The sequence below is a fragment of the Rhododendron vialii genome, chromosome 5a (genome assembly GCF_030253575.1).
Source record: "Rhododendron vialii isolate Sample 1 chromosome 5a, ASM3025357v1".
Classification (NCBI taxonomy): Eukaryota; Viridiplantae; Streptophyta; class Magnoliopsida; order Ericales; family Ericaceae; genus Rhododendron; species Rhododendron vialii.
Genome location: NC_080561.1, coordinates 19663555 through 19675546, shown reverse-complemented (window position 1 = coordinate 19675546; position 11992 = coordinate 19663555). Strand labels below are relative to the sequence as shown.

At 37.7% G+C, this 11992-nt stretch overlaps 1 protein-coding gene across 3 annotated transcripts; it reads left to right on the top strand.

The window, feature by feature from the left end:
- The first annotated feature begins 1979 nt into the window (after positions 1–1979).
- On the top strand, positions 1980–6171 carry LOC131326316 (uncharacterized). Of its 3 annotated transcripts, none has more exons than XM_058359055.1 (3): positions 1980–2198; positions 2961–2997; positions 3993–6171. In XM_058359055.1, the coding sequence occupies exon 3, from the start codon at positions 4014–4016 to the stop codon at positions 5256–5258; it is 1245 nt and encodes a 414-aa protein (XP_058215038.1). In that variant the 5' UTR covers positions 1980–2198; positions 2961–2997; positions 3993–4013; the 3' UTR covers positions 5259–6171. The 3 variants fall into 3 exon arrangements, with proteins under 3 accessions (XP_058215038.1, XP_058215039.1, XP_058215037.1); XM_058359056.1 differs by having other exon boundaries at positions 2946–2997; XM_058359054.1 differs by lacking the exon at positions 2961–2997.
- The last annotated feature ends 5821 nt before the right edge of the window (positions 6172–11992 follow it).

The following is an 11992-nucleotide window of genomic DNA, read 5'->3' as shown; positions in this document are numbered from 1 at the left end:
CTTCACAATCATGTCGTCGACGTAGACCGCAACCGTCTTGTGGATAAAGTCATGTAACAAGGTTGTTTGGGCCCTTTGAAAGGTGCAGCCAGCCTTCTTTAGTCCAAATGGCATCATCACATAACAGTAGGTACCCCATTCAGTGTTGAACGTTGTCTTTTCCTGATCCTCCAATGCCAAAAAGATCTGGTTGTATCTAGAGAATCTGTCGATGAACGAAAGCAAAGCATGCCCCGCCATATTGTCCACAAGCACATCGATGTGTGGCAAGGGAAAATTGTCTTTGGGGCTTGCCTTGTTCAAGTCCCTGAAATTGACACAGACTCAGATCCTTTTGTCCTTCTTAGGTACAGGCACAATGTTGATGACCCATTTAGGATACTCTACAACCCTCAAGAAACCTGCATCAATCTGTTTGGTGACTTCTTCCTTGATCTTTTGTACCCAGTCTGGCCTCATTCTGCGGAGTTTCTGCTTGACTGGTATAGTTCCAGGTGTCAAAGGAATTCGATGTTGCACTATTTCGGGATCAATGCCAGGCATATCCTTGTGAGACCATGCAAAGACTTCGAAGAATTCCTTGAGCAGTTCGATTAACGCGGTGCAATCCTCTGAAGATTGTCGCGCCCTCGATTTTCAACATAAATAATAATCATTTTCAATAGATAAAATCGTTACTGAAGTACCAATAATTCCCAAATGACATATTTTCCCTTGTTCTCAAGGTTAAATTCAAAAGTTACAATCCTGACTCGAGACCCAAGTTATTAAAATGCCAAAATAGTATTACAGTTTACAAAAAAAAAATATCATTCTTCCAAATACTACTTGCAAATCAGATGCATATGAACACCTCTTTTATACCTTCGAACACATGACCAACAAGCACGAGATGCACGCCACGTCAACTTTCATGCTTTTTACCTGAAAATGATACATTGAGTTACACTAGCCCAATAGAGAAATCTATACTCAAGTTAAATGAAAATGCGATGAAGCATGCAATAAGAATGGATGAGTTTAAATAAACGGATAAGTGACACAAAGGGTAAACCACAATTAATTGACGGACTACTACTACGAGATTCCATATGTCATAAAGATTATCCCTAACCATTTGTGTGTCAAACTAGAAGAAGCATCTAAACTCATATCAATTTAGCAAACTACAACAATTGTTCAATCATCTAAAGACTTTTCGATTGATTGCCACAAACAACTTCCTTGTTCCATACTATTCACCATAGAGCCTCATTTCATAAAATTTTCCTTTTTGATTTCCAAAGAAAAATAAATTTTAAGGAAAACTCAAGACCACTATGGGTCAAACTTCATTGATTCGAGCTTGAATGCCAGAGTCCGTTGATTTATGTCCAAATACCGGATCCGTTGATTCGCTCAAGAATACCGGAGGATTTTTAATAAAAATCGTCTTTACAAAACTCAAATTTCTTTCTTTAATAAAACCTTAATAGAACCGACCTTTCATTCTCTTTTTCAACAACCACAATCTCAAGCAACAAGCAATCCAAACATCAACATAAACTTTTAAAGTCAATCAAAATTCTCTTCATCATGCGAGACATTCAATTGTGTTACCACCCCTTGCGTCATATTGAATTCTCTTCACCTAGGTTTCTGCATTACCACACCTTGCGTTGTGGGCCCTCTAGAGCCTCTGCATTACCACACCTTGTGTTGCAAGACCCTCAGTTCAAAATTCACAACTCACGCAAACACACATGATTTACCAATTCGAATATAAGCAAACGTCAAGTCACTACGCCAAATATTACTATTGCCGGCGGTAGTATAAGCGGCATTAAAATAATTGCCGTTATAAGGTATTTTTACCAGCATTATAAAGACTGCCGGAAATAAGTACCATCAAAAGGCAGTTTTTTACATACTCCCTTTTTAGTCCCTATTTTATTTGGTGGCATTTGGAATGCGCTAAAAATGGCTCCAGCGGGGGAAATAATTTTTCCCCTTAGGAGAAACGACGTGGTTCATTGTTTTTTGGCTGTTCTTTTTTATTTAATCTTTTATCTCGCTCTTTGTATTTCCCAGATTGACGATCAAAAAAGTTCATTACTTCCCCTCTTTTCCAAACCTAGTAGCGGAGAGAGAGAGACACACCCAAAGTTGGAGAAAGCGATCTTCCCCAAATTGAGCTGCCCCAAATCGAGCATCCGAAGGTATCCTCAAAATCTTGTCAATGTCGATTGCTTTCTTAATACCCGCATATACACATGCACACCCACCCATACACACACAATATATCAAGGTTGTGAAACTTGAAAGTGGAAGCGCAGCTTTTGTTTTGTCGTAGAGAAGCTTTATACATCTTGAGAACCCTAATATACATTACACAATGACCAAATTACCGTTTATCTCTAGTTTTTTAAAATGGCAATGGTTGCCTGTGGGAAATTGGTTTGACTGTGTGTGAGTTGATTTTGCCTTTTTCGAATTCTTTTACTTTTAAAGGCATAGCTTTGAACTCCCAAGTCTCAACTCTATGGATCCACGTGCCATATTTCAGATTTAGAAATTAGTAGGATGGATTGTATTTTATGGGAAAATATGCTAAATTCGAAATGGTACTCGGTATTTGACTGGTATAGGTACGGTAGGAAAATCGATACCCTAGCCGATACAGTATTCAAAACCTTGCAATATATGCATTGTGGGTAAAGCGCCATACAATTCGATTTTTACTTTTTTGCTGTTGTGTGAAGTGAATTTAGGCTCGATCTTCGTTACTAGTTGATGCTATTAAATCAAAAGAGTGATTTCGTATAAGCCACACTATGGGCAACTAATTGGGTCTAACGCATTAAAAATTTCAATCTCTCTCTCTCTCTCTCTCTCTCTCTCTCTCTCTCTCTCTCTCTCTGCCAGCATGTGTGGGTGTGTGTTGACCTTTCTTTTTGAAAATGCAGATTGATGATCTCAAGCATTGCCTTTTTGCTCAGGTGATTAAGGTTCATTAAGGTATTGTCTCGTCTATATAACTTTCTGGAGGATTATATTTTAATGTGCTTGCTTATAAATTGTTGAACCAGAGAATTAAAAGTTGTCTTTTTTAAGCTAGAAAGCCGTCGGGGTTGATCTTTTTATTCGGGGTTGATCTTTTTATTACATAGTAACGAGTTTGCGGTAAAGGTTGTCTTTCTTGGAGACCCTAGTCTTAAGTTATTGTTTGGTTAGTCAAGTTGAACTATTTCCACATGCCAAGGGCCTAGCTCTTTCTTCCGCTCTGCTTCATTTTTTTTTATAAGTAAATAAAACTCCTCTACTTGTTACTAAAACCAAAGCTTGGCCCATTAATGAATTTTCTGTATAAGTTTCTTGAGGTGTTTTGATGTTCTAAATTCATGGTACACTAAAATAGGAGAATGTATGATGAGTTCTCTTTCAATCCAAACCCATAAGCAATCAACTGTTTTCACGTATTTGACAGATTGAGCATATATTTTATAGTTATTGCCATTGGTTTGTCCAATTAATGTCCCAACTTATTGATTCTTAATGCTAGTTTGCTTAGTTTTCTTGAGTTGTGGTTATGGCTTATGGCTTATGGCTTAATTGAACTTCATTGAAGTCAAAGTTGGCCCTCAATTTCGTTAAGGAAGAATTTATGCCTATGCTCTAGGAAAACCTGGGTGCATTACAGCTAATGTGCATGTTGTCGTCCCTTTGATTAAGTTCATAGCTCTATATTTGAATTGGTAGTTCTAGAATGTCTTGTATTTTGTGGTTTTACTCAAGTGGAATTTCTTCAATGTTATTAATTGAAAACAGCACAGACAAACATAACTAGCTCGTTGAAAACTTGTTTGAGCTTATACACTTAAGTTTGAACACACTTTGAAACTCATTAGTTTATGAGTAGTAATGTTTTTTTAGCACGTATAGTGTTTTTATTTCCCTACTCTATATTGTTTCTTGCTTTGATTTGTATTAAACACTTACATGTAACACTTCAGGTGCTCATATGTATAGTTCTAATGGATAAGTCTTGGATTCACATAAAGAATAGGCTAGACCCAGCATATGTACAAGGGGTAGAAAATTTCATTGAGTTTGCTTATGCAAATAAGCTTCTGGAGGCAAAGATATATTGCCCGTGCAAGAAATGTGTTAACCTCAAATTTGAGACAAGAACTGGTGGAAAAGAACATATAATTATTAATGGGTTTGACACTAAATATACAAGATGGACATATCACGAGGAGTTGTCGGCTTCATCTAGTGGAAGTGCAATGGATGTAAATCATAAATCTGATTTTATGGATGATATGGTTGGTTTGGTACATGATGCATTTGGAATTCCAAGACAAGAAGGTGACCTTAGCGATGCTGAAATGATAAATGGTGTGGGGCTTGGGCTTGATGAGAAGACCAAGAAGTTTTTCAAACTCCTAGAAGATGCAAAACGTGAGTTGTATCCGGGTTGCAAGACCTTTACAACTCTCTCGTTTATTATGAGGTTGATGCACATAAAAGTACTTAATGGTATTACCGATAAAGCATTTGATATGTTGCTGGAGTGTTTGAAGCTGGGATTTCCCCCTGGTGAAACCTTGCCTCCCTCATACAATGAGGCAAAGAAGTTCAGAGAGTCCTTGGGCTTTAGCTACGTCAAGTATGATGCATGTCCTAATGATTGTATGCTATTTTGGAAAGACAAAAAGGACCTTGATAAATGTGAAATTTGTCAAACATCTAGGTATAAAGAATCTAAATTGCGTTCCGATGATGAAAGTATACAAGTAGCACAAATTCCTGCTAAACAAGTGAGGCATTTTTCTATAAAGGCAAGCCTCCAAAGGCTTTTCATGACTTCAGAAATAGCTACACACATGAGATGGCACGCAGATGAATGCCCTGCTAATGGGAGTTCAAGGCATCCCGCTGATTTGCTCGCATGGAAAGCTTTGGATGAAAGATATCCAATGTTTGCTAGTGATAGTCAAAATGTTAGACTTGGATTGGCAGCTGATGGCTTTGATCCATACAGAACAATGAACAATGCTCATAGCACCTGGCCCGTTGTATTGATGCCATATAACTTGCCTCCTTGGTTATGCATGAAGCAACCATTTTTTATTTTAGCTTTGCTTATTGATGGACCTTCTATGCCTAGAAATGACCTTGATGTATACTTGCAGCCTTTAATTGATGAGCTAAAAGAGCTATGGTTTGAAGGCATTCTTACATATGATGCTTCAACTACACAAATGTTTCAGTAGCATGCGAATTTAATGTGGACTATAAGTGATCTTCCAGCGTATGCTAACTTATCTGGATGGAGCACGAAAGGAGCTCTTGCTTGCCCTTGCTGTAATACGGAGACCGATTATCGATGGCCTATCAAAAGTTTATTTATATGGGCCATAGAAGATTTCTAGACCAAGGGCATAGGTTCCGGCAAGATGCAGTTTGTTTTGATGGAACCATTGAATCAAAGCTAATGCCTCCACACTTATCTGGTGTTGACATTTTCAAACAAGTGGAGTTCATTGTGAATAAGTTTGGAAAGGTTGAGAGAAATAGGCTAGCATCTCATGTATCTAAAAAGAGAATAAAGAATGTTGAAGATGGAAGTAATGTCGAGACTGGTGAATGACAACAAAAAGATAATTGGGAAAAGAAAAGCATCTTTTTTGAGTTACTGTATTGGATACATAATTTAATTCGCCATAATCTCGATGGCATGCATATTGATAAGAACGTTTGCGAGAATATACTTTGGACGATATTGGGTATTGTAGGAAAAACAAAAGACAATCTAAATGCTCGTCATGACCTTCAGATCCTGGGTCTTCATATGGCGCTTCACCCACAACAAAGGGAATGTGGCAAAGTCTTTTTACCCCCTGCTTGCTTCACGATGAGCAAAGAGCAAAAAGACATATTCTGTAAGGTCCTAGCAGATGTTAAAGTTCTTGATGGTTACTCATCAAATATTTCACGATGTGTACAAGTTAAGAATAGAAGTATTACGGGGCTGAAGAGTCATGATTGTCATATTCTGATGCAACAACTATTGCCCTTGGCTATGAGAAGAGCATTGCCTTAGAAAGTTAGTGAAGTCATAATTGAACTTTGTAACTATTTCCGCCAGCTATGCTCAAAAGTACTACATTCGAATGACTTTGGGCCTCTTGACACTACAACAAATATGACCTTTTATAGCATTATCTAATAGCATTTTTTTAGGAATGTTATGAAAAGGAACCAATTACAGCGTTCTGTGATGAGAATCGGAGGAAAATCTTGCCCCTAAAATACTATAGCGTTCATAGAAGTATACAATAGCGTTCTTACTTTATTTGGCACCCTAAATTGCACCCCCTTCTAAAAATTTCATTTTTCCTCCGAAATCAGAGGCGCAAATATGGTTCATCTGCTTCTTCGGCATTGAAACCCTAGAAATTGGGTTTCAATCAAAACCCCCACTTATAATTTTGCAGTTTCTTTTTCCCTCTTCCCTCTCGAAAATAGCCACGATATATCACAACCGCTGTCACACCCTCGATTTTCAACATAAATATAAAGGGGTTTTCCACAATAAAACCTCATGATTAACCGTACCATGCCCCAAAAAGGGTTTGACGTTTCCATTCCCATAAATTACATTTCTTTGTCCAAATGTTTACAGAAAGTACATCATCGGCTCAACGGCCCCCAAAATATACAAAAGTGTCAAATGGAGTTACAAATACATCTTCCAAAAATAGATTTACAAAGATGGCTAAGTAACTCTTCAATGTTAGCTTTCAAAACCGTGTCCACATCCAAGCACTCCAAACATGTTGCTACTGCCCTATGTTAGTACCTGAAAATGATGGAGGGTCTGAGCTACACTAGCCCAGTAGAAAGCTCTAATCTAACAACGTATGCATATGACATGTAGGAATAGTCACGAGATGAACAATGGCAGCAAGATCAAACGGATGGACAATAATAGCAATTTGAATCCAACACTCCATTTCAAACCAATCGTGAGTCTTACCGAACAAACTTTGAAAAACACCATATGTCAAGACGTGTCTCGTACATGTGTCATGAGCCGAAGCTCTAACTGGGCCAATTAAAGGACCCCAATGTCCTCTGCCAGGCTCTTTACCCTTTCGGGATGTCCTGAAATATCAATTATGAGCTTATAACTCATACCGGGCCAATTAAAGGACCCCGATGTCCTCTGCTAGGCTATTTACCCTTTCGGGATGTCCTGATATGTTCTCGTCGTGTCCGCAAGGTTTCAAAATCCATTTTCCATCACGTTTATACCGTTCAACCCAACTTTGATTCATAAAACAATTTTCATAAAATCATGTCCAAACGAACATTTGAGTCATGAGAATATTCAATGAGGTCTATGAATACAAATGATCAAGTTAGGGGTTGTTTGGGAGGTGTTTGAATGGGTTGGAAGTGATTGAAAACCAAAACGGTGAAGTTTGAAGCAAAACAGTAAAAGCTGGAGATAAGCCAAAGGTATCGATACCATGGAAAATGGTATGGATACCATTTGGTCCAGAGGCATTCCAGATGCAAGGGTATTGATAACAATGGCTAAAGGTATCGATAACAATTGATTTTCTGAGTTTTGGAACGCAAATGTATCGATAACAAAGGCTAAGGTATCGATAACAAAGGCTGTTCGAGCAGATTTTCGGCAGATTTTCATGGGTTTCTCAACAACAATGACATCAACAACAATAACCACGATCAATGGCACAAATCAAGCAATAGGAACAAATCATAAACATATATTGAAAGTTAGAACTCCCTACCTCAAGATTGAATAACGAATTTAAAAGGTTTTCCAAGCCCTAGCCACAATTCTTGAAACCCAATGGAATACGTCTCCACCGAGCCTAATCCAACGCAATACGGGCTACAATGTGTGAAGGAATGGAAGATTGAAGGCTTCTTTGGATGGGTTTTGAGTTGAGTGTGAGAAATTTAGAGTGGGAGCAAGAGAGAGTGAGGGAGCCGAGAGATAGAGAGATGGACGGGAGTGAGGGAGTGAGGGGTGTGAGTGTGTTTCTCACACTCCTCCCTTATATACTCACAAAAATGCATATTATTCATTCACCCAAATCTTTAAAACTCTTACACATTGAACCCCTCAAACAATTATCCAAATAATATTCGAATTTTTTTTTTATTTATGAAACAATTTAACTTTATTAAAGAAAATTTCGGGTCTTTACAACCGCCAAGCTCTCTCTGGTCTTTCTCTTTCACCTACTGTTGACGACAAATACGCAACGCCAGCTCTTGTTGCCTCCACACGCCAGCCGCTCCTGCTGTCACCGATCATGGCTATTTTTCATGTTCTCTTTGCCGATCTTCGTTGGTCACTATCCCATGACTAGACCATTCTTTGGTTAAGGTTTAATTCTGAATTTTTTTCGATTCTCTTTCTTAATCCTAAATCCCATGTGTAAATTGCATAAATATCATGGCCTAGAAAATTGGGAATGTCGATTGAGTCATATAGGTTGATGTTGACGTCATTATGCACGAGGGAAGGTGGAATCTTACCTAGGTTCTCTTGACACTAGCAACACACACACAAAGCTTTCTGTCTTTTGTTTGTCGTCTATCCATCTACAATTGATATCAATGGGCAAAGATTTCTAGAGTACTCTTAAAATCAACCATTCACTTCTCTATGCCTTACAATTGTTCGATGAAATGTGTAAGTGAACTATTTTTGACATTCAAACATAAAGAAAAGAGAGCTACTATGAGTTTTCAGTTTGCTTAATCAGCGTGTACTTTTTGTTTCATATTATTGGTTCTTCTAACATTGTCTTATCTCTGTGAAATAAAGTTTTGATGACAAGGGACACAAATTATGAAACCATTGTCAGCAAATAACTCCGTAAATTATTTACTTGGTAAATTTCTTGGATGTGGTCAAATACTGTGAATATTTGTTTTCTAGGGCTATAAGGTGTTTGACAAAAAGCCTCACATATCCTGACTACAAAAACTTGATTGGTTATCTTCCTAGTAGTAGCTTTGATGTTTCAAAAGATTTAGGAAGATAGTATTTGAGGTCCCATCTGGAATGATCAATTACAGTTCAATTGCTCCTAAAAAACTGAGCATACCTATAAAAATGGTTGTAGCATAGGGGACAGAGAAAAGCATAAATATAGCTTTCAAAAAGAGGATTAACAACACGAAAAAATGCCCTTGTGATCATATAAATCTGCCGGACACAATGGCTTTTGATTAGGTTCTGATTTTCTTCCCTCTTTTTTTCCCCTACATGTGTTTTCTTGCATAGAGTTGAAATTGTTTGATGTTGGAGAAATTGGGTGGTTTGTACATTTTTTTTTTGTGGCAAACCCCTCCCTTGGCCCAGTTTTTTCATATTGGAATTCAAATGTTATATCCCTCCTCTCCCATTCAATTTTCTTTTGGTTAGGAGGTCCTCATAGACATCATTTTCCTCTTTAATGAGTTTACTTGGCAAAAATAACTTAGAGAAGAAGCGTCAAAAATAAGGCTATCTTGCTTATGTCTCTTTTCTTTTCTTTTTTCAAGCTATGTTTTCTTGTCACAAAGGCCACGTAGCTTGTGCTGAAAGTCCTTTGGAATGTTGTATACCTGGTTACATTATTATTAAGTAGCTAATTTGTTTTGCACTTTCTTCTCCATATCACTACTCCTGAATACAAGTAAATAACCGCAAGATGTGTAGATTCTGGTTGGTTTGGCCTTTGTTCAGAAGATATGACCTTGATTTTGAGGTGAAATTTTACAGAATTTCTTAGACTATTTGTTACTCCATAACTAGTAATTGCTGACTATTAACTATTTCTTGTAGTGTTGTTCAGTTACAACCCCTCGAAGTTGCTAGGATTGGTCAAGTGTTGTGGCTGCAATTGCAATAATTGGTGCAAGGTCAGTAACTTTTCTTAGTCTTTTAGTATGCATATGGGAGTAACAATCTTATGCTACTTTGTGATTACTTAAGGCCATTAGAAGAAACCTGTATATCTCTTCTAGGCATAACCTCAAATCAATGGGTACCCGATAGTGTCAATGCTTCTCTCTTCTAGGCATAACCTCACTCAACCGTGTTGAAGCTTCTCTCTTCCATGAATAACATTACTCCACTGGTCTGAATCGTCTCAGTGTCGATCAAAATCTTCTTTACTCGATTGATTCAAAAATCCCTCATTTGTCGATTTGTTTATCAAGAGAAAGAGAACAAAACAAGTTGATAGACTAATTTATAGTAGCACATCAGAAATAGACATGTATAAAAACCAACTACAAGAGAATTGGCTCAAAGAAGCTGCTTGAAGCTGGCATCTTATTCATGTGTCCGCAAAGGTCCGGATCATGCCCCCCAATTTTAAGCTACTGTCAATTTCAATGGAGAGACTTTTAAGAGCCCTACGTTCTGCTCTACGTTGAGGCTGGTAGAACATGATGCTGCAAAGATAGCTGTAAACACACTTGCAAAGAGAGGGCCCTTCTAAGGTGCTGGCTTCAAAAGTTTTGGTAAGTGATTAACCGAGGTGGTTTCGACACATTTTGAATTATCTCAAAATAAATTGGATTAGCCTAATGAGCTTAATGCAAGGATGAACTTTGTCATTTTATTACTGGGAAAAGATGTTTTAATAGCCTTAAGATGGAAGGTTGTTCTAACCTTGGGGTTTTCAATCTTTGTTCATCAAGTATTTCTACACTTTGGCCTTCAGACCTTCACTGTCTTTCTAAGATAGTTCCATTATGCCCTGCATGGTGTGTTTATGGTTTTGCTTTTGATATGCCTGCACTCCTATCATGTAGTGCACTAGATTAATTAATCCCATCCATTGTTCTGATTTGTAGGTTTTCAACTGTCCCAAATTGAAGGAGATTTCATTGGATTTTTCTTGTCAAGAAAATGATAGCACTTATCTTACTGCCATGGTGGATGGTCTGGGTAGGAGCTACCCACGGCTACAAAATACACACATTGCATCAGCTCAACTTTCTCATGATGATGTGCTTGCTCTTACCGCTTCAAATTTGAGGTTTGTTAGATGCTTTTGTTATGCAATTGATGCTTGCTTTTGTTCTTTGATGGGCGCTGCCTATAAGTTCAAGAGCACCAAGTGTTTTACTTGGTTCAGAGTTGTGTTATTTCTTCAACGTTCAGAGGGTTGTGAATGCTTTCTCTTCTGCTTGGATCAGAGATCCCTGATGCATCTGTTGCTGCAAATTGCTTCAACCTGTTAGATCTAAGTCTTATTTTAGTTCCAATTACATTAAGTCTAGAGACAAAAAATGGAAATCAAAAACCTAGCTGGTATTGTTAAGTCTGTGAGGTTCCACTATTTTATAGCATCTTCAAGACTTGAGCACTATATGAAATATTGACACATCCATAAATGGAAGGTGGGGAACATATATAGCATATGCAGGACTTAAGAAAAAGGCTGATTTTGTTAGGAATATTGCTTGCTGCTTAGGTTTCTCTTCAAGGTTGTGATTCCAGTACCACATTGCATTTCAGGTCTACAATCAGTGACAGTGGCATTGGTATTATTTGAAATGTGTTCCCATAAACTCTATCAAAGCTACTCTTTGATCTATGTCCCAACATCACTTCAAGTACTGTTGGCAGTGGCATTGGTATGATCTGAAATAACTGGATGATTATTATTTAAACTCAAGTTTCTTTTGGTTATTGTTGCTTGAGCCAAACTTTACTCAAGTGACATTGCTTTTGAACAAGACATCTTCTATGGATATACCACTTCTATCATTCCTGGGGGGTCTACTACTGTTGGAAAATTGAAATGAAAACCATCTTTCATTTTTTTGTGATCTACAAACTAATTTATTCGTTTATGTGAAATATAAGTGCACCAGGGCTCCTAGTAAAGAGGTATCTTGTGGCTTGATAGTCTTCCTAGGATGGCTAACAATTGAATAAATGTACATCTAGGAATTTGTT

Bases quoted from the DNA above. Each gene is read 5' to 3' on its own strand.
- LOC131326316 (XM_058359054.1), top strand. From the start codon at position 4,014: ATGGATAAGTCTTGGATTCACATAAAGAATAGGCTAGACCCAGCATAT.